This window comes from Puntigrus tetrazona, chromosome 7 (genome assembly GCF_018831695.1).
Source record: "Puntigrus tetrazona isolate hp1 chromosome 7, ASM1883169v1, whole genome shotgun sequence".
Lineage (NCBI taxonomy): Eukaryota > Metazoa > Chordata > Actinopteri > Cypriniformes > Cyprinidae > Puntigrus > Puntigrus tetrazona.
The window spans coordinates 21,583,889-21,606,757 of NC_056705.1; the positions used below are offsets into that span (position 1 = coordinate 21,583,889).

General features: G+C 39.0%; 1 protein-coding gene across 7 annotated transcripts in view; it reads right to left on the reverse strand.

Annotated features, from left to right (window-relative positions):
• Positions 1-22,869, reverse strand: part of adcy7 (adenylate cyclase 7) — a 39,054-nt gene that overhangs the window by 8,282 nt on the left and 7,903 nt on the right. For 4 of the 7 annotated variants that reach the window (XM_043245445.1, XM_043245446.1, XM_043245442.1 and 1 more), the window contains exons 2-20: positions 10,069-10,586; positions 7,889-8,095; positions 7,607-7,780; positions 7,312-7,461; positions 6,440-6,597; positions 5,611-5,722; positions 4,847-4,974; positions 4,567-4,725; positions 4,354-4,486; positions 4,057-4,245; positions 3,534-3,574; positions 3,379-3,438; positions 2,661-2,741; positions 2,468-2,537; positions 1,848-1,945; positions 1,634-1,718; positions 1,077-1,214; positions 870-956; positions 454-632 (exon numbers count right to left, since the gene is read on the reverse strand). In XM_043245445.1, coding sequence (XP_043101380.1) covers positions 454-632; positions 870-956; positions 1,077-1,214; positions 1,634-1,718; positions 1,848-1,945; positions 2,468-2,537; positions 2,661-2,741; positions 3,379-3,438; positions 3,534-3,574; positions 4,057-4,245; positions 4,354-4,486; positions 4,567-4,725; positions 4,847-4,974; positions 5,611-5,722; positions 6,440-6,597; positions 7,312-7,461; positions 7,607-7,780; positions 7,889-8,095; positions 10,069-10,233 — 2,414 coding nt within the window. In that variant the 5' untranslated portion in view covers positions 10,234-10,586. Of the gene's footprint in view, positions 1-453; positions 633-869; positions 957-1,076; positions 1,215-1,633; positions 1,719-1,847; positions 1,946-2,467; positions 2,538-2,660; positions 2,742-3,378; positions 3,439-3,533; positions 3,575-4,056; positions 4,246-4,353; positions 4,487-4,566; positions 4,726-4,846; positions 4,975-5,610; positions 5,723-6,439; positions 6,598-7,311; positions 7,462-7,606; positions 7,781-7,888; positions 8,096-10,068; positions 10,587-20,773; positions 20,912-22,869 lie in introns of those variants that run through there. The other 3 variants (XM_043245448.1, XM_043245447.1, XM_043245443.1) reach the window with 2 other exon arrangements.

Sequence of the window (22,869 nt, forward strand, 5' to 3'; positions counted from 1 at the left end):
TCAGTAATTATGTCTCCACTAAATGCAACAAATGCCTCGTTTGTAATGTTATTTATAGTTTTGGTGTCATAGCATTATAGAAAGAAGCATAACATTTCCATCAGATGCCTGGGGTATTCTGCCAATCACAACACACTACATAGCTGGCCAATCAGAGCACATTTCACTTTTTTAGAACGATGAGTTTTGTACGAATCGACCAGTTTCAAAAGGCGGGGCTTTGACGAGAAACAATAACATACAGTATGTGGAAAATAATGTGTTTTTTGCATCTTAAACCACAAACACACTGCATTACACCAAATACACAAAATAATGTTCTTTTGAGCAACATCATATGACCCCTTTAAATGATGGCAAAGATCATCTAAATGGGGGTGTGAACTAAATATCTATAATTAATATGCAATAATAAAATGACAATCGACTGCATGTATGTTTATGAGAGTGTACCAGCTGTGGTTCATGTACAGCAGGCAGCTGTAGCCGTTGAAGAGATTTTCCTGAGAGTAGAAGATGATGATGTAGGAAATGGTAGAGACGGTGAAGAGAAAGGCCACCTTCAGCTCCAAACTCACCCTCAGAAACACGCCACAGGCAATCAATGCCAATATACAATTATATACAGAATACTGGGAAGACAAAATCACACAGAAACCAAATAAGTCACTTTTGTACAGCCCTCCCCCCCAACAAAACAATTATAATACTCACAGATAAGAAGTAAATGCAGTAAATAATGTAATAAACAATGCAAATAATTTATTAGGGTTATGATACGGATTTATAGCATTCAAGTTAGCCATATAAAAAAAATGACAGAAGGATGTCTCTGTGTAGCTATCCAAGTGTATGTGGTTGCTACTCACAGGCAGATATGGAAGGTCATTTACAATATCAGAAATTCTGCTGTTATTTTGTTGAGTGTGGCATAAATTCTCTGAGGTTTTAAAATACTGTGGAGCGAAAGAGAGTTTGATGAGCAAAGATGTTAAGAAGGCCAACCTACTTTTGTAGTGCTTCCACAAAATCATATACCAACAATATTGACTAAGCATTAAAAAAAAAAGCATTACAAAGTTGAACATGGCGATGATGACTATGACTGCGGTGGCCACGGTTGCCAATGGGAGGCGCAGAAAAGGTCTCTTAACCACTGCCTCTGAAAGAGCCGAGAGCCACGTACATGATTTTAACTTCTCTGGAAACACCCTCTGAAAAATAGAAAAAGAAAAAGAAAGCTGTTAAAAAAGAGCTGGATTTTACCAGAGCAAAAGCTCAAGGTTACAGAAGCCAGAATGTGTTGGAAAAAGCAACAGTGTATTTCAATGGGGCAAAGAGGGAGGAACACTGTCTGCATGTCACAGTATGTATATGTATTCATGTTTGCGACACTGTAACAAATGTCAGTCTGTATTTAGTTATTTCACATTCCAGTATAAGTCAGGGCCAACAATGGACACAGCATATGACATTCTCCACATTACAGAACTGTACAGGCGCTGCATGCTCCAGCATCTATAAAACCACAGGGTGCTGGACCTTTATTGTGTTAGGCACAAAAAAACCCCCAGAACTCATTAGACTAACTGAATGTCTGTTCTAAGGCAAAGGAAGGCAGTGGTGGTCTAACCTGTATATGACCTGCAAAACAGATGCACAGAGTCAAGAGCAGAACACACGCCAACACCGCAAACGCCAGCCCCAGCTTTTTACGTCTGTGAGAGAGCGAGAGCGAAAGAAAGAGTCACAGACTCTCAGGGCAAATGGTTGTAAACACGTGAAAAAAACGTTCAGTGTTAAATCAAGTCTGCATATGGTGTTCAGCTTTTATTCATGACACTTACTGCTTAGTAACAAACATCTGGATGATAAAGATGCATAAAAAGATGAAGGTGGCACAACCTATGTAGTATTTAAAATTTGGCATCTCTATTGTCCTGTACTGAGAGAATCACATACACATGCTATTTATTTCTTTGTTTTTTAACTTGACAGTGTATGAAACAAAAATTGAAACGTTCAAGTTAAAGGGATAGTTCACCCCAAAATGAAAATTATGTCATTAATTACGTTTCAAACCCGTAAGACCTTTGTTCATCTTCAGATCACAATTTTTTTTTTTTTTATTTAATCCTAGAGCTTTCTGATCCTCCTATAGATAGCAAGGGCCTTACATGTGCAAGGTAAGAAAAAATTATGCATAAAGAAAATAAAGTCATTATTTTGGGGGACAGAATTCCAACTGAAGCACTGGAGTCACATGGACTACTCTGACAATGTTGGTACATTTCTAACATGTAAAACCCGTGCTGTCTATGGGAGGATCAGAAAGCTCTTGGATTAACGTTTGCGTTCTGAAGATAAATGGAGGACTTACAGGTTTGGAACGCCATGAGGGTGAGTAATTAATGACAACTTTTGCTTTTGGTGAACTATCCCTTCAAGCCTACGGTAAAATATCTACCTGCTTTTCCAGGTCTCTTTTAGTAAACCACAGTGTGAGGCCAGAGACCTCTTCAGACTTCACCCACTGCCTGCACACACACAGACGCATAGAAAAACTCTATTCATTCGTTACATGCATACTAAATGTGCAACTTTAACCAAGCTGAACTTAATTCCAACGAAAATGATTTAGCATGCTTGTTAAGACTAACTTGCTGGAGCTCAAATCGTTGATGGTGGTGGTCATCTTGTCATGAAGTTCTTCATCAAACTTCGTCTTCTGCGATTTATTCCTACAGAGACAGCAGACACAGGTCATAGAGACAGAAAGACGCTTTGTACCCGTGACGTAACACACATTTAATGCACATGTCTGTATATGAGCACTGTTGTACAGGATAGCTGTTGTCATGCTGTTACTGAGTTATATTTGACTGCAGCCAGTACGGGGGAAGCTTGGGTGAATATGTGCGAAGTTTACAGTAATAAATGACTCGACTAGTTTTGTAGTTAATGCTTTGTGTATTTAAGGGTTCTAAATAGACCATAAGAGAGAAAGGGTCTAATTTAGTTGTGTTGAGAACTGAGAATGTGTGTGTGTGTATTTGGACCGTGGCGGGCAGGATGCCGTGTGTTAGTTTAAACCCCTGAGAGAGATTGCGAGAGTCCCCTTGCAATGTGCCTCAACACGGCTCAGGAAGGAAAATGCAGTTTCCTTTCTCTCTCCCTTTTTGCAAGCAGAAACACATACGCTTGTCTAAGTCAAACATACACTGTAATCTGGAAACACACCACAGGTGTACTGGGCGGGTGCAGCTATGGTCATGCTAACCGTATGACCAGTTAGCAGTGTCTCACTAAGCGTTTGCATTGTTAGTGTGGAAACTACGAGCCCCATAGAGCTGGCTAAGCCAGTATGGCTCCACTCACTTATATGTGCTCAAGGGAGGGGCAGGTAAAGAGAAGGGCTCCTCAAGAGACTCATCAAAGCTGTCAGAGAGCAACAGTGAGAAGACAAAACCAGAGGCCATAAATTGTTTTTTTTTTCTCTATTGAGATGGATTTAGGATACAAACACAACTCACCTTTCAGTAATTTTGGTCTGTACTGATCTAAGTGGGATATCCTAAAGGCAAAAACAAACATGAGCACCGAGCACATAAAGAGTTACTTTCATCATCAAAACATGTTCTAGATAATAACAAGTTAATTTTATTGATGAGATCATAAGAGGAATACGAGCAGTCCAAATAATTAGTTTTCTGATACTATTTGACAGATCTGTGTGATGAACAGAACAAACAGACTGGAATTTGGAACCGTTTAATCAATCACACAAAAGTTGTTTAAACAAACCATGTTTTTTGTCCTTTTATGAAGCTTGACAGTCATGGTCGCAATAATTTTTTTTTTTTTTTTTTTATGAAAACATTTTGGTTTTGGATGATTATTCAAAATGTCAATGTTTAGTTGTTCACACAGTCTAAGTCAAAAACATTTTTTAGCACAGCAATTTTATTGACTATTTAGGCTGTCTATGATTTATATGTCATGAGATCAGTTGTCATTTTTGAGCATATATTCCTCTGATGTGCGTGTGTCTCTGACCTTGCAGCGACCTTTTCCATTGACCATAGCATCTGTGCTGAATTCCTCTCGGCTCTGCAGATGGGCAAAAGGTTTGACAGCCCCCCACGACTCCAGGAAGCGCGTCATGCGCACAGATGCCCGCATCTTCAAACCATCGCTCACACGAGGCTTGGTGACATTGGGAGCCATCAGAGATGAGTCTTTTGACTAAACAAACAAACAAACAATACATCGAAATGATCAGAATCACATACGGTGACATACCTACTTTATGTGGCCGGCACACACTGTTAACGTATGATTTAATGTTTCTACCCGCGGGTCTATAACCAGGTATGTCTTGACATTGAGCTCTTTAAGGTAGGGGTCTCTCAGGTGACCATTCCCCTCCTCCACCTCGTACGCTTTGTTTAAGTGCTTCAGAGTCGCTTCTGTGATATGAACCCGTCTAATGGAGAAAACATAAATATAGCAACTCATTATACAATATGAAACTTAAACAGAATTTGTTTGATTTATGGTACATACCCTGGTAATCCACCTGACTCCATATGATTGGCTAAGGTGACATCGTGTGACCACACATCAAACTGCCATTTGCGTAGGCCAATCACACCGCAGAGGACGTTTCCAGAGTGCACACCCACTCGCATGTTTATATCCACACCTGTTGCCTCACGCACCTGCCTGCAAGTGATGGTTAGAAAACTATTCAGCCTGTCATATGCCACACATCTAGGCCAGCGCTAGATAAAAACACTGTAAAGAGACATGCTGTGATAAAAATGATATACAAATTTAGACTTACTTGATGGCTTCGCACATGTCCAGGCCCATTTTAACACAGTTTTTGGCATGATTTGGCAGGGAAACGGGGAGGCCAGACACACAGTAGTAACAGTCACCAAGAATTTTGATCCGCATACACTCATTCTCCTAGAGGGGGACACCCACAAGCACATGCTAGGCATCTTCAAATGACACCAAATATGTACCGTTCAGAGCACAAGTATCTAATTTACAAAATCATCAATGATATTTTTGTTTAGGAACCAAACTGAATGATGATTGAATTATAACAAATTGAATTATATTATATAATGATCATTTAATCACACAGGGTGCCATGCAAAAGTTTGGAGTCTGTATTTTTAAAAGAAATTAAGCAAGGATGCATTACATGGGCATTACATTCTGATGTTACAAAAGATTTCAAATTAATGCTGGAACCATGAAAATAACGTACAGCAGTTTCCACAAACATGTTAAGCAGGGGAGCTGTTTTCATCATGGATAAAACCCCACAATGTTTCTTGCGCACCAAATCAGCATGCTAGAATTATTTCTGAAGTATCATGTGACAATGAAGACTAGAGTAATGAGTGATGAGAATTCAGTCTTGCATCACAGAAATAAATAATATTTTAAAGTATATGCCTTTTTTGAATTTTCCAATCAAATAAATTCCAATCTGATGAGCATAGGATACTTAAAAAAAACCCATAAAAAATCTAATGTATATCTGTGTATATTGTACTACATACACATTCATACATATATAAATATACTTACTTTTGCAATCTGGTCAAACTTCCCAAAGAGTTCATTCAGCATAATCACAAGCTCCTTGGGAGAACAGTCACTGGCCAGACGTGTGAAACCCACGATGTCAGCATATAGGATGCTGGGAGAAAGCAGACAAAGAGAGACACTGCTGTGTGTTTTTGTAGGTAATTTTAGAAGTGACACAAAGGAGAAAAACATTGATTTGAGGTCAAATAGAAAGAAAAGATATTTAGGGGTTGATAAGGCTTCGCTAAGTCCTAACAGTCCTAAAGCGTTGGCTATCTGAATGCCCAGCAAAGAATAAAAACTTCATAAGCACGGCTCACTGAAGTTAACCTTTAAGACCCAGCTGCTCTCAATAACGACGTCAGGACCAGACACGCACGCACGCACAATCCATGTCATCGCACTCCTAATGAACAAGTTCAAAAAGAGAGCGGAGCCCATGAATTTCGGCAGGTGAACAGCTCTCTATTGTTTGCTCACACATACAGGTGAGTGAATCTGTGTTCTATGTGAGCAGCTGTAAAGGGAGGCAAACAAGCAGTCTATCTAAATATAAACAGCTGCCTGAGAACAGAGCATTGTGAGCATGGGACAACGAATATTAATAGACGCATCCCATCCCCAGTTGCCACTCTTGGGGTTGATGGGAAATAAAACTAATTAAATGAGAGGCCTCATGATGTGCACTCTGAGAGTCAGGGCTAACAGACTGACCATTCATTCACTATCAGGACTAGATTAATGAGGAATTAAATTGGAGCATGGAAAACGCAGAACAACACACATACAGCTCCAGATATGCATGATGTGTGTTTGCACATGATGTTACCTGACGTTCTCGTGTCTCTTCACATAAAGACTGTGGAAGTTGTTATCACGGACCATACGCTGCTGTTCCTCTTTATCTTTACACTTGCAGCGCTCCATTATGGCCAACTTCATTTTCATGGAGATGTACACAGGAAGCACTGACTGTAAAAGGTTTTCCTACAGCACAATAAACAAACAAAAACACACACACATTTAATTATAACACCAACTTATACAGCCAGGGAGGTTAACATCCAGTCAATAAACTCTACTCTGATTTCAGTTCTTTCCATATGATTTCACTTCCTCGTTGACACAAAACAAACTGAGAAACAAAAAGTACTTTAAAAAGTGTACGAGAAGTTTATCCTATTTCAGTAGAAACCTCTTAGATTTACTTTAATGAAATAACTATAAAATCATTCGAAAGAAAAAAAAGGTTACAAAATTTCTAAAGCCGATATTCAAAAGTGAATTTTAAAGTGAAGGTTGTTTAAGCTTTATGTGGTTTGAATACCTGACCTGAACTTTGAAGGATCTTAATGTTTTATCTGAAGAGAGATTTGTTTGAAAGTCCAAATCAAAAACATATAAAGGAAAAGGCTGCAGGACTGCGCAGACTTTTGAAGCAAACGCTAGGTTAATCATAAAAACATACAGCAAATTACAATTAGTGGATAGAACGTGCATACTTTATGTGAGTATTTTTCTAACCCTGTGTCCTCTGTGTGCTTTTCTCACATATACGCCTTTAATATTTATGCATGAATTATTTTGCTATTTTAAATAATTTGATCAAAATTAAAACGAGTTTCGGTTAGATTTTTTGCCAGTAAGTTTTTCTTTGGTTTGCTTTGTCTGTGATTTGTTCCAGTGAAGTTCTATGAGCACCTGCTGTCTCTTCTCAATCTCCAGTTTCATCCGAATCCCAAGGCAGCGAAGAGTATCCATAAAAGTCTGCATGAGAGCTTTCTCCATCAGAACCTTATGAAATGCACCAACAATACCTCCACAAACAAACACCACAGCATTTGACAGCAACTAGAGAAAGAGGGGGAGAGGGAAACTGACTTTTAAACATATCAACATCGAGGCGTTACATCCATTTCAGCTTCTTTGCATACAGGTTCTCTGAAGCCGAGAACCTGTTTCCTTTCAACAAATCAGAAACCAGGTGTTCTTTTACCTGATTGGTGATGTGGTGATTGGTGAGACTGGGGGGTAACACACCCACAGTGAGGTACACTGTAAGAACAATGATGTGAGACAGAGAGGAGATGATGCTCAGGATCACAGCATAGCCCAACTGGAATGGCAGCATTGTATAGACCGTAATAATAATGAAGAGGAAGAAGGGCACCTGGAGAAAATAAGACGAAGAGTTCAACATTTATTTAAGACTGATGAGTATTAAATGACCAATTACTGCCAATATTGCAATGCATGGCAGAGCTTGTGTGTGTGTTACCTGGTCCCATGGTTGTATTGGTATTTCAGATTCTGTGCTGAAAATAAAGGTGAATCCCATTGTGAGGTGTGTGGCCCACACGGCGAGGCCGAGTAAAGTTCTCCATCTCTGAGAGAGGGTCTCAGTGCACATTAATATGAACACAGCCAGGAAAAAACACAAAGCTACTCCCACAACTCCCACAAATACACCATGGATCTTTGCATCCTGAAACACATACACACGGAGAGAGCAAGGTGTTAGGTGCAAACAGGCATATCACATATAAGCCAGCTCATTCAAGGAGTTTGGAAAAAGCAGTGTGTGTGTGTGTGTGTGTGTGTGTGTCTGTGTGTGTAAGTGGTTGTATGGGCTAAAGTGCATAAACTTAGAAAAAGCTAAAAAAAAAAAAAAAAACCTGTTCAAAGAATTTGATAATGCTCTCTCTAGAAAAACATTAAGAATGTGTGTGCATCTACATGTTTGTGTAAGCAGTCTTTCTTGGAAACATTAGTTTTGCACATTAGTTGTCACGGAGCCATTAAAGGACTGTTGCTTCCCACACTATTCCTTCTATTTTTCCCCCCTTTAAGGCAGAAAAACACAAACATAAATACACAGGAGCCAAAAATCCTTAAAAAAGCTCCAGAGATCACTTGATTCCATCTGTCACACAGCTAGTTTAAAACTAAACACCATCTGAGTGAGGTTTTTTTTAGTATATATATTTTTTTTCCAATCATCCTGGCGGATACATTCAAACACACCAACTCATTAAGAAACGAAACAAGTGACAATATATTCATGCGCATCTCGTCAGTCTCGTCAAAAGGAGCGGCAGTTAATACACAGAGTCATACATCACTGACAAGCTATGCGATATTGAGCGGCTTGTCAGTGATGTATGGCTCTGTGTATTAACTGACGCTCCTTTTGAAAACAGGTGATGGGGATTTAGCGCTAATCAAAGACCCGGCTTTACTGACAAGATGTGCCTGAATATATTGCGCGATATATTCCCCAGCCCTATAGAAATTGTTATTTTATTTTAATAATGTTTTAAAAATATTACTATATTTTGATCAATAAAAAAACGAAGATTTGGGGAACAAAAGAGACTTAAATATTGCATACCTCTTACTAACCTCAACTGTTTGAACATTAGCATAATCTTTAGACTAGTTTATACTAGTATATACTAGATTATCTATATAAAGTCAGAGTTTGTAAAATGATCAAATGACACTATCAGGCTACAAGTCCCTACCTATGTTGGTAAATCACAGCACTAGGTCGACCCCACCATTCACCCACGCACCAATATACACACTCAGTCCACCACTCATGTTCAGTCAACCACCCTGAATTACCACTGAGCTACATCACTGACTTAACTTTTAAACACTCAGAAATACATCCCTCGTACCACAAGCACACACGAGAACACACAAGCAGCACGCACACACACACACACACACACACACACACACACACACACACACCTACATACTCCCATCACCCTTTGGGCTTTGTGAAAGTTCAAATAAATAGTAAAACACAACACACACACATGCCCACACACAGAGAGAGCCACACTGGTTGTAATTCTGTTCCTCCCACGGCCGGTTGGTTTTGAGAGAGGAGGTTACAGAGGCTCGCACAGATGGTATAGCGCTTATCTGCTAAAGAGATGAACAACAGCGGTATGGAAGGAGCGTTCACGGCCCCTCTTAACATCCAGCTGACTCCAGAAAAAGTTTCTATGCGAGTTTATGTAAAAATGTGACAGAGAGATTATTATACAACGTGCTACATATTCTCCAAGGGAAAAAAACATCTGAGTGACCTGGCATAAAGTGCCAATTATTACAATTAAAAGACACAATTTCCTGATAATGCCAGTTTACATCAGCATTGTGATCATCAGACTTCATATTACGCAACTACAGAGGATAAGCACCTCAGTGACTGCAGGATTATGTAAGAGAAGGCCGTTTCAAACATCAGAAACAATCCGAACAGCAAAACCGATCCAGTACATGTTGAATATTGTCTGTGCTGTGGCAATTGATGTCTTTCCTAATTTTAAACGACTTGTTCAAAAGCACACACATGCGTGAGTAGGCATTTGACCTTGGTCTGACTTTGTATCGTGGGCGTATGTAAGCGTGTACTGCATTGGCACGAGTGTGGCATCTCACCAGTTGCAGACTGAAGAAAAGCACTAACAGTTTGACACAGGTGAACATGCTCAGTCCCAGCAACAGAACGAAGGGCCGGTATTGGCTAATGCCAGAATATTTCCTGTACAGTGCTTCCTGTTTCAAATTCTGCTCGTTCAGCAAGTACTTCCCTTTTGCTGGCATTCTGACCAACAGCAGTGCCGCGACTGAATAATACTGGCCAATCAGTGCAGAGCAATCAGATGCCACAGGAATACACCACCTCCCATCAGAAGAGTGCAGCTATGCTGAAATCCCCATAGAAACCACGTGAGAGTGTGTGGGAGGTCATTCCAGTGCAGAACACTTCTCCTCTGCTCTCCAGAGCACCATTCTGTGCATGTCCTTTACGATCCTTCTTCGTTCTGTATTCGCTCTTTTAGCACTTTCCGTCCTCACTTTGGTCCCGTTGGAGAGGGCTTCAGGACACCACAGCGTGTATGTTGGATGAGAGGGAATGCAATGCGATTACAGATTCTTCCACAGTCCAAAAATTCCTGTCACACAAAAAAATAGAGAGAGTTATTTATTAAATGCTACAATGATCAGACTGATACAACACCTCTATAGTCATTCTGACCCACTGAAATCAGGAGCTTTTAATTTAGGAACTCGGATTGATTTAAAACCTGTTGAATCATGCAAAATGTATAAATTCTATGAACACTGCTCTGTTCAGTCATTCCCACACTGGAAGCTCTCTGTGTTTGTAAAATTCAGTCCTCTCTTCATTACAGAGCCTAATGCTGACATGGCTGCTGTCCATGCTATCTTCAGCCAAACCTCAGCTACAACTCACACTGAGACGAGCAGAGCTCTCCAAAGAAAAACCTGAGTGGACAGTGAGCACAGAGTATGTGAACTCTGCCCTGCTGGACACATAGAGACCTCGTTGCAGAGAGTGGTTAATGGCCTCACTGTGCTTGATGTAGTCGCACTAAAACATGCAAAAAAACTGGGGCGAGTGTTTAAAAGCTGGGATCTGTTACAATTTTTTTCTGAAATTAAAACTCCCATTCAGCAAGGACGCATTACATTAAGCAAAAGTTACAGTAAATATCTGGCCTATAGTGCTGCAAAGGTTTTCTTTTTCATACGAATGCTGTTATTTTGAACTTCATATTCATATGAAAAGCTGGAATTCATTCTGGTTTCCACATAGGTGAGCTTCAAATCAGCATAACAGAATGATTTCTGAAGGATCATGTGGCATTTAAGACCGAGTATTGGTTGCTAAAAATTCAGCTGTTTGTAATATTGCTCCCCTGTATTACTGCTTTCAAGGGGTCATGACCTGCCTCTGTTTTTTATTTTGTACTTTTCTCTGAGGTCCACTTATAATCTTATCAAGATTTTTCTTTTCAAAAAACATTATTTAGAAGTAATAGGCTATTTCCTCTCCAATTTTTTAACCCCCTCATCAGAACTGCCTGACTAAATGAGCTTGGCGGATTGTATGCCTACTGCTACGATTAGCTAATAGTTTGTATGTCTGACAGGCCAAGTTCTTCACAGATAGACGCTACAGTTATTTAGGTTTTAAAATGCATAAATACTCATATCAAACAATCTGTAGTAGCAGACAAAGCAATAGTGACCATGTAATAAAAACAATATAGTCGGCAGTACAGCATTACTTTTATAGTTTACGTTTGTGAATCACTGGGCGGGGCTAAAAAGGCAACGATGTGGAAACAGGCGTTTATCTTCCTCTGTAGATGCGGTGTTAGATGATCAGTTCATCATCATTATCATCATCATGACTTATTCCTGATCTGAATACACCAGAAATCTGCCTTAGTACAACCACATTCCCAGGTGGAGGAAGCGGTCCATAGAGGAAAAGAGCAGAAGAGTCTCTGTAAATAATCTCTGTCCAAAGGTCATGATTTCTCAACGCAGGTTATTAATGTTTGAGGATGATCATCGAAGCGTGAGCAACAGCTTTATATCTGAATGCGCATACACCCATGAGTAAGCATCCTGAGTATTCAAGTGATGCTAAACCTGGCTATGCTGACACACCGCTGACAACATGAACTCAAAAGCAAATATCATAATACAACATTTTTGTCTGCGTTTTCATTTCCTGTAAATTCATTGGATTACTAGATAAGTATTAGAAATATCCTCTAATACTATTACAAAAGCTTAATGCTAAAGGACGTGATTTAAGGTGAAAGACACAGATAGAGAAGGATTGCAAACTATAACAAGGAGAGAAATAAGCTCCAAAGCTCCACTGAAGTGCCCCTGAAAAGAAGCACAGAAAACAGCAGAGAAAGAGAGAGAGGGGGGGGAGTGATGGAGAACTGGGATGCTCCACGATTTTCTCTTTGTTGAGGGTCATTAAAGACTGAATGACAGCACCGTGTCACTCTCTCACTCTCCCAGACAAATGCACCCAGGCCAACAAGCGGCCTTTATATTCCCAAACTAAAGTTACCATGGCAAAGGAACAATCCAACAGGGCAATAACAGAAAGAAAGAAAGAAAGAAAGAAAGAAAGAAAGAATGAGAGTGAATGGTCTCTCCATGCGGAAACAGGGAGGGTCAAATCCTCCTGGCTGCTGCTGTAGTTCCTGGAAGTTCACGGCAGAAGAGCGGTGAAGCTCTGAACCCACACAGTGATCTGACGCTTAACGTGACACAAGCGCAGCACTATAATCAGGCCGCCTCCTCGGGGTCAAACTTTATGCAGCTGCACATAAACTGCCAGACATTATTTTTCAAGGAAGCAATAATATTCACCAACCCATAATGAATAATACACATCTTGTACAGGTCCATTATGTCATACATAGATTAAAATGAATAAAAGCACTTGCAATAAAATTTGCTTATATTGTTAAATATGGCATTGGTAGCCTAGAGTATAATGAAAATGACTTGTTTTCTATTGTCCTCCTGCATTATCGACATACTCATTTCCTGTTATACACTGTAAAGCTGCCCTGAAAGCATCTGTATTTTATAAAGCACAATACAAATAAAGGTGACTTGATTTCTCAAACTGTTTGATATGATTTTCCTCTTCTAAAGCATCATAAAACATGAAGTGCCCCTCTCTTCCATTCATGTTTCATCTGCCCTTCTGTGGAAAAACATGTGATGGAGAAACGAGAAGATGGAAGTGCATGTGTGTCCAAATCTCAGAAATCTAAATGTGAATTTTCAAGAGCTGCATGTGATATGAGAGCTGGTATTGTCATTGGTCAAACCCGGGACAGCAGCCTTTCAACACATAAAAGCCTCATTCTCTGCTTTAATCCAGCAAAAACTATTAGAAAAAGAGCTATTTACACTCGTTTGTTTTCCATTGCATCACGTAGAGCTGCACGAGTCATTGGATTTGAAAAAATGCTGAATTATAGGCCAGTCATTAGGGTTGTAATATGATTGTTTATTGTAGGGCACGTGACTATCTGTCTATATCTGTTTTCTCCTGTAATGTAATTTACATCCTGTGATGCCAAAGTTGAATATCGTACAAGTGCAGAATGCAACAGTAGAGTATTCATACTAGATCGCTCTTATTACAGTAATTAACAAGGCTGCCTACACAGCACTAGTTAAATCTGAACAGTCTACTTATATTGTGAGAGATCATACACTGCGTCTAATATTTGCTGCATATTCTCATAGATTATTATCTTCCATGTTTACAGGCTATAACTGATTTAGCAGCCAGACACCTCCCTCAGGATTTCATGTTTACAATTGCAATCTGTCAGCTATTGTTATAGCTGTGCAACTATTGACCTTTATCTTTTACTACCTGCTAAAGTAATTATTTAATATATTTTTAAGCAAATATCTGCCGAGAACAACAATATAAATGTAGGTCAGGCTATCGTTCACACTTGCAAACAAGTGACTAAAAATGAGGACAATTAGAATATAGCATATGATAATAAAGTATTGTTATATTGAGAAAAGCTAATCCTTAAACGCAAACTATTCTGTCTTCGTGTGACAGGTACTACTACCCCTCAAAGTGAATAAATCCCCCATATGAGGGATATTGAATTAGCACTGATGAGGAAGACTAGGATGACAAGACTAGGGGCTGATTAGATTAAGTCAGATGCTATCCGAGACTGGTTCGGCTAATCAGTGCTGCTGTTTGCAGTGTACACAGGAAGTGGAGACTGTCAAAGGCACATGCCCCACTTGGACACAGTAAATGAATTCTGTCTTAATCTGTTGTTGAAATTCCTCATCTTACAGCATGAATGTCCAGTCTTCTGCTACAATGAAGGGCTGAATGGAATTAACTTTGTATGGTACATCTATATAATTTCAAATGAGATTTAGAATGAGAGAATACCGTAAACATTGATATACTTCAATGTTGCAAACATCAGAAGATAATGGATAACACGAAGTGAGCTGCTGCATGATCCAAGCTGTCCTAAACATGAAACTGAGGATGGAAATCTTTTATGTATCTCACAAGCCATCTGATTTTGTTTCAGGGAATCACAATCTGATTCTAAAAAGATTCTGGATTCTAATTTTCTTCTTCTAAAGCTTTTTGGTAAAAATAAAATATATATATTTGAGCAAGTACATAACCAATTGTCTTACTTCAGCCCAATTCACAATGGTAAGATTATAATAATTAATGAGCTTATTTAATAATTCAATTGTCTAGCTTGTGTGGTAGTGCTAGGAATTTGCAAGAAATCTGAGCATGCCGCGGCATCATTACATTACATGGGTTCACATTTCGTTTTTCATGATAGTAGACTATATCGCGTGTGTGGGTAGCGGGTCATTAATAGCCTTTTCTCACAGCAGCTGGAATAATTCAGTTTTGTCATTTGGATGGTGAATTGTAATCCAGTAAGTATTATGTGTTTATGATTCTATTCCAGCTATAAATGTGCATCTTAGCCTACGTGGGATTACATGAGATTTTATATTTTAAAAAGAGAACCAGTTCAGAAGGAAGAATAATTAGCTTTTTGGATTAAAATCTTTTTTCTATATAGAATTCAAATATATTTAGTGTTTAATAATAATAAATAATAATAATAAAAAAAGTCATTCAGTATAAATTTTCCTATACCAAGACTTTCAAAACGAAGGTCAATACTCCCCCCCTGACTTGTGGGTCTGATCTGCAATCAAAGTACGTGTCTGGTGTGGGTTATAGAACCAGACGGTCAGCCAGTTATTAAATTCAAGCGTTCACGCAATTTTTCCAACTTAAAATGTGAAATGTTTACACAGTACGTTCAATAAAAACGTGACAATTTACCATTGTTTATGTGCCATTTGTTTCAGCAGACTCTGTTTGTCTAGAACATCGCAAATGGCAAGCAATATTCAGCTTATGACGGTCCTAACTCACATAAATGCACTGGTCAGACACATAAACATTATAAAAACATAAACTCTCTGCAAAATATGTAGAGCGTATTCTGGAAAGTAACACTGCACTGCAGGTTCCTTTATTACTGTTTACACAATAACAAAAGTGCGTCACATGGACCACACGATGAGCAGTGGGGCCTACATAATTTTATGGTGACTTTACAGAATGTAGACTCATTTTTATCAAGAGATCAACTCTGCATTCTCTCTCTCTCTCTCTCTCTCTCTCTCTCTCTCTCTCTCTCCCACAGATGAGGTGTGGTTAATGGCTCCCTGCAGACAGAAACAGTCTCTTTGAAGGAAACGTATTCCAGCATCACTCTCATAAAGAGACATCGCTGTTATCCTTTGGAAACACGGACAATAGCAACCCTGCTGTTTGAGGGCAAGGTCAAGCTACAAAGGAATACTAGTGCTGATGTGGGTGGAGATGTAGTGTGTTTTTAAGTTACTGCACCCTTCCTTTCAACCACAGTATGATGAAGGAGCCACAATATTGGCAAATGTTTAAAACAAAGCAGCATAGAAAAATACAGATCCCTCTGACTTTCACGCTCAATATTATTATTAATTAAATTTTTTTCTTTGTCCATATAGAAGTCAGAAACCACTGATTTTCATTGGATGTTCATGTCATGGGTAACTTAGGGCTCTAAACTTTTGCACAAGACAGCTCAATGTAACATTAACACATTAGACATACATTTTTTAAGGATCTGTTACTTCCAAACAGATGTTTTGCCTTAGCACGTAGAAAAGCATATTGGTACCAGCTTGTTTTAAACTTGAATTTCCACCTAATCCATGTCCAGTGGTACAGCCTACAAAACAGTACTAGCCTCAATAAAAGTCTAATTTTCAATGATTAATATGCTTGACTTCATTTCCTGGTAGCACACAAGAATGAGTAAAATGTTTGATTTTGCAGTAGGTGGCATGTAGTCGATTTCAGCATATTGCCTTATCAGGATGGAGTGTTATAACTCTCACATTAAGTGTCGCCAATCTGTTCACAGCATCACATTTCATCCCACGAGTTAAATTAGTTTTGCAATACAGACACAATCGGGAAGCCATAAACACTATAACCATAGAAACACATAAAATTGAACATAAAAGGGAAACAGATTGTAACAATTATAATGACCTCATATGGATTCACCCTGAACAGCTACCCAAAGCATATCTGTCCATTCTGCAGTAGGATTCATACCATCTGCTCTTACCAACATTGATCCCGCTCCACAAAGCATAGCCTATATCCTCTTTTACAATACAGTTGTAAATATTCTATATTATTTTTTGTGCTGCTGTCCCTTATTTCTACATTTACACTATCAGAAAAAGGGTACGAAGCTTTTAGTAGGTATCCTATAAAGGAGCAAAAGATACATCTTTGACACAACTTATGCACATATAAATGGTGCGTGTATATCTGCATTATAATGATAAATGTACTTCACATTTAAAACTATAGATTTTTAGCATTTCTTTGTTTATTCACACAAATCGTACAGCATTTTAATAATACACAAATTGCCAAGTTGTGACAATGGAAGGGCTGCATCAGTATGAAACATGGCAGAAACACTGTTATACGTAGTTAATATCATATGATCTAAACTATATATAGATCACAAAGTCTGTAGCAAATGGCGTTTATCGCTCAAGCTCATGGTTTGCTTTACATTTAGTTGAGATACTATTTATAAATAAGTGAAACATACATAAGCATTTTGAATTCAGCCGTTTTTATTTTGGTTTACTTTTCAGAATAGAATTCTTTTGTTTTGTTTAAACTACTTCCATGTTATGTCTCCGACTCTGAATGGATGGCATGTTATAATAATGAACGCGTGCACAATGAATGCCTGGAGGAACATGTTTCCCAGGTACACTTGAAAGGCACCATTATGACAGGCTGCTGAAAGTATCTGAACACCCAACCAGACCAGACTAGTAAATTACAAATAAACATTCACACTCTCTGAAGAATATCATTAGCTGGGGCGATGTGATGTGTATTTCAGGTAAGTGTTGCACAGGAGGGCATTATTATCCTCCATCTGAGGTTAGAGTCAGGGCACCCAACCATTCCACACCTCCAATATCTGATTACCGTGCGTGTAATTATATGTGATGTAACTACCGGCGAGCTGGTCTTTCTCTTTCATTAGGAGCCACCATCAGGACTAAATGGCTGACTCATCTCACTGTCTGCCTTTCTACATGCGCGTTGATTTTCATTTCTGCCTCCTAAGTATCCCCAGATAGTTTCTCTAGGTCTGAGCCTAATGTTTTTCTTTGTTAACTGGATTCCTAATACTAGCATTTGAAAAAAATATATATTTTTTCCAATAATCAACTAGTCAGTGGGTTGACTGAATGACTAGGCAATTAATATAATTTAGCTGGTTTGAAATACATTTGGTCTATTAAAGTCAAATTCAGTAGTCTCAAGTCTCATTTTTTAAACTTGGACATTTTTTTTTTTTATCAAAACCAGGCATCGCTATAAAACAATGCCAAAGACATGCATGCTGTAGTGACTGAAAACAGTTGTGCTGCATATTTTTACACCTTTTTCAGGATGAAAAGAAATTACAAAAAAATAACAGCATTTGTTTTAAATATAAACCTAAATTAGAAAGGTCTTTATTGTTGCTTTATCTATTAAATGCATCCTGGCTGTTGCTCATCTAACCCATTAGCTTACCATTCTTACTTTTCCATACTTAATCCCGACTGTTCCATAGAAAGAAGCATGAACTCAAGTCTGTTCAGAATAAAGCTCATTCTCTGTCTTACTCCATGCATCAACCGTTTTCATTCTCTCCTTTTTCTCTTCCATTCAATGAAAGCCACCGTTGTGTCAGAAAGAGGTGCCCCGGTGTTGCATTACACAGTTTCAACTAAGTGTGTGAGTGAGTGTGTGTGTGTGCGCGCACAGAATCAACAGTGTTTTTGCAGGTGTGTGCATATCTGTGGAGCTATGTAGGAACATTCAAGAAGAACGTGTGTTTCCTCAGAGGACATTGAGATTCACTTCATTCTTCCGTGGTGGATAGATACTGCACTGTAAAAATGAAAAGTTTGCTTGAGATTTAAGATTTTAAGGCAACTCTCTGCACAACTTTTTTTTGACTTCACTCAACCCAAGTCACGTCTCTTTTTTGTTCAGCTGACACACTTTATTTTTTTTAAATGGTAAACTTACGTAATGAATAGGTTAGTCCAAGTAGACAACTGTCTTTGTCTGTAACAAAACTAAGACATCCAGAGAAAGGACATAAGCGGTTGAACATAGTCTAGGACTCAAAACTAGACGCACTTACCTCAAGAATTAACCTTATAATCCTATAACAGTAACTGCATCATTTATTCATGCTCAAGTGCATGCTGGGAACTCACAAAGCCTTAACAGTTCAGCAACATGTTTGCCTCGGACAACTATGTTTGACTAGTTGGGATAACATTGGGGTAATTTTGACAATGGTTTTTATGAAGTGTAAAGAAAATTAAATTTTTGAGCATTTAACTTGAGAAAGGTCTTGTTAACTGAAAAAATGTGCAGATCCATTTTTTACATCGTGGAACAAAAGTGATGTGTGTGTGAGTGAATGTGTGAGAAAGAGAGAGGAAAGCTGAAAGTTGATCATTAGCTAAGTGGAAATTGCAATCTTGTACATTAATCACCTCTTTTAACACCCTTTTCTGGTCACTCTTTAATTCCCACACACACGGATAAACGCAACAATACATTGTACCACATGATCGAGAATTAAAAAGAACGTTAAATGTCAACTGCTGTAAAACTGCAGAGAAGTGACAGCATGACATCATCTCCAACATCACGTTTTAAAAACTCTGATGACACGCTTTCGCAAAAGAAATGCACTTCAGCGTGCGGCGTTAGCCACACACACATGCAAGCTAGGTGATGACGTGAAAGACGAGGCATCAACACAGAGCTGATTTTTGTATTGTTGTGCTGATGAAGGCGGTCGGAGTGAGTGGGCACTAGAATAATAAGTCGATGAAATACACGTCACGTGCAAATGCAGGAGACAGAATCCACCATTTTCTGAGCTGAGAAACTCTCATCAAGGACAACCTTAGATGTCTACTCAATCTAACCACACACCAACCCATTTCCTTAGCAACCGTGACTCATTTCCCTAACTACAGGGCTGAAGGCAGCGCAGTACAGGCGGCGGAGCAGTGAGGTACATCGCTTCGAACGACAATGAACCTTTTCTGAGAGATTTCAGTGGAGAAGGACTGTCGCTTTCTCAAGCTCTGCAATTCACTTGTCACAGTACAAAGATGAGCATGTCTCAGACGTGTCATGTGACAAAAGACCGGAGCACCTGGACTCCTACAGAGCACAAACACGTAGACTATCACTTCTTCTGGCCTTCAGGTGCGTTCAATCATAAATAGGCTCCTCACTGTTCTTTCTTCTAAGAGAGAACGGTTTCACTGAAACTTTCTTCTAAATAGAAAAACGTCAACAGAATAAACACAACAAACCTGAAAAGGATGATTTAAAGAGATTATTCACCCAAAATTGAAATATGGACCTTGGGCACTAAATATAATACAGATACAAGTTTTATATGGATTAAAGCAAGGCTGTGGTGGATACTTTACAATGGTACGTACTGTTTAAAGTGTACTAGATTTCAAAACAGTTTTATGGGGTTTTTGTCAACTGAATGTTTTTGCAAAGCTGTTTTGTCGACTCAACAATCTGTACGTTTTTTTAGACAATGGCACAACCAATTTTCCTTCTTGTCAAACAGTAAATATGACGCTAAACCATTTGTGGAAACCATTTAACATGTATTTAATTAATTACGCAACCTCGTGCCATTCCCGAAAGCATCTAATTCTCTTTCATTTGTGGAGCACAAGAGTCATTTAAAGAACGTTTTAATCATTTGTCCATACAACGCAAGTCAAGTGAACAAATGATGAAACTATTTTTATTTGTAAATGAACAAAAAATCTCCTCACTTCAATAAAAACTTTATTCCGGATGCAGTCTCTTCGTAACCCACAGCATCCAGTAAAGAGAATCCCATATCAAAACGCGTCCACAAATACACACGGTTACAAATACACCCAAATCCAACCCCAGTATCACGTATCAACCCCAGTATCAAATGCAAAACGCAAAAGCATGCAACAATTGGTGTTCAACCCGGGCGAAAGAAAAAACGGAACCGATAAATAAAAAAAAAACACAACGGCGGCGACACACCCTCCATACAGCGCCTCACATAAGCACCTGAAATACCTTTCAACAGCGAAAGATCTTCAGAAAGAGCTTCAAGTGTCACATCCACTTTTAGGACAAAGAGACGAGAGCGTCAAAAGGGTCAAGAGCGGGAGAACTTCCACACGGTCTACACTGCGCAGGGATAACGTCCGCACCTCTGCGTCTCAGAAAGAGAGCGCATGTGAAGGAGAGACAGCGAAAAAATGAGAAGACAAGGCTAGACAAAACATTACATCAGTGCTACGAGCGAACACACACCGCCAAAGAATGTTCAGAATGCATGTGACACGCAGATACTCCTCCGCTATATACTAGAATCAGAATATTTTTGACATTATCATCTACTGTTTGTTTATATGCAAGCCTTTGTGCCTGTGGGAGAAAGAGAGGGTTTTTGATGGTTTGCGGGAGGGAACGGGCAGAGGATATGCATCAATTAAACAGACCGGTGCGGTCCAGTAGATGAGGGGAAAGAGGGAGGGAGGAAAGACAAAATGAGAGAATAAGAGAGGGATTACAGGAAAAACACCATAACAAAAACAACAGATAAGCTCAAGTGTGCTTTATATGAGAGGATCAGATGGTAAGACGTGGCAAATGAAATCATCTCTTCATCTCTCACAGGCCAAAGATCTGACATGACCTTGTAAGATCTCAAAACCTGATGAACTCTTTGAAGTATTCGGCTTCATATTAAAGTCTCTTACAGAGTGTATCATGACCTCAGATGTGGATTTTCAAGAGGACAGTATTACATAAATGCCACAGACCTTTTACGAGGTAAACGGCTACAGAGATTTTCAGGCTTCTAGGAAAAAAATAACTGCACTAACATTACATTACGTTAGAGAAAACATCTGTTTTGGTAAATAGTGCAGTACAATTGTTTGAAGTGCAGATGAACAAATGGGAGATTAGTACATGATCTAACCCTTTCTCTCCTGTCCTGTCATGTCCTCTTTCTTCGACAAACATTTCTGAAGATTATCCTAAAAAGCATGGAAGGTGAGGCGAGGAAGATACTTTTAAAAATATTTGAAATATCTTACCGACCACTGACGTTTAAATGGTAGTACATATGCGTGCTACTGCTTAGTTATCAAGACAGAGACATAGCATAGAGTTCTAGTGTAAATAATGCCTACTATAATTACTAAAGACTAAACCTAATCTAAAACAAACCCTCAAAGTATGCATTTTTAGTAATTAAAATACTACTGAACAAGTAGCATCTTTAATCTTTTATTTTATGGTTTTTGTAGTACAAAAATGTGTATACAAAATATGATATATATCGCATCTTTGAATATGTGTCCACAAGGAGGTTAGCTAAATTTGGAGAAAGATTCTAGGGGCAACACACACACACACACAAACACACACACACAGGAGACCCTATCAATCATCTAATGAATTTGACTCCTGCTAAGCTGAATGCCTTTGCAAGAGATGGCTGCTAACTCTACAACTCCTCCTCACATTTTGAGCACACAAGTGTGAGATCTTGTTTTAACACAGAGCTGTAAAGCAACTCAAATAGACCAAATCTAAAATAGATCATACGGCACATACTTCACTGCCCACAAAGCCAGAACAGCAACAGACTGCACCGAGGGAGAGCAGGTTGGACCTACTGAGTGACAGTCAGTAACCTTTTGCGGTAGCTATAATCGCACTATATGAACCGTTTGCTTAAGATTTAATACAACAGATGTGATGCTGTCACTATACCTCAACCGAACCGACCTCTCCCTCTCCCGCTCTAAACCTCATGTCTCTTCAATGTGTGGTTGGATTGCTCCAGATGGATCAGCCTGTCAGTCAAACACCACAGCAAACCACAGCACTCCAACCCAAAGCACAATAATGAACCGCCATATCAAATATCTCACTAAAGCCTGTAAAGAGCAGCTTGGCACCACTCTGTCTGTTATTGGTTAGGTGATTACATTACTGGATGCATTGATTTTGTGTAATTGGCTAAAGGGATGAGATGAAAGGATTCAGTGGTCATCAACTCATAATGTGCAGAACATCTTCATAGTTCTGTCCAGCACTGAACCTAAAGTAGGGCTGATTTTTTTTCCCCCCTGTTTTTATCAATTAATTTGAAA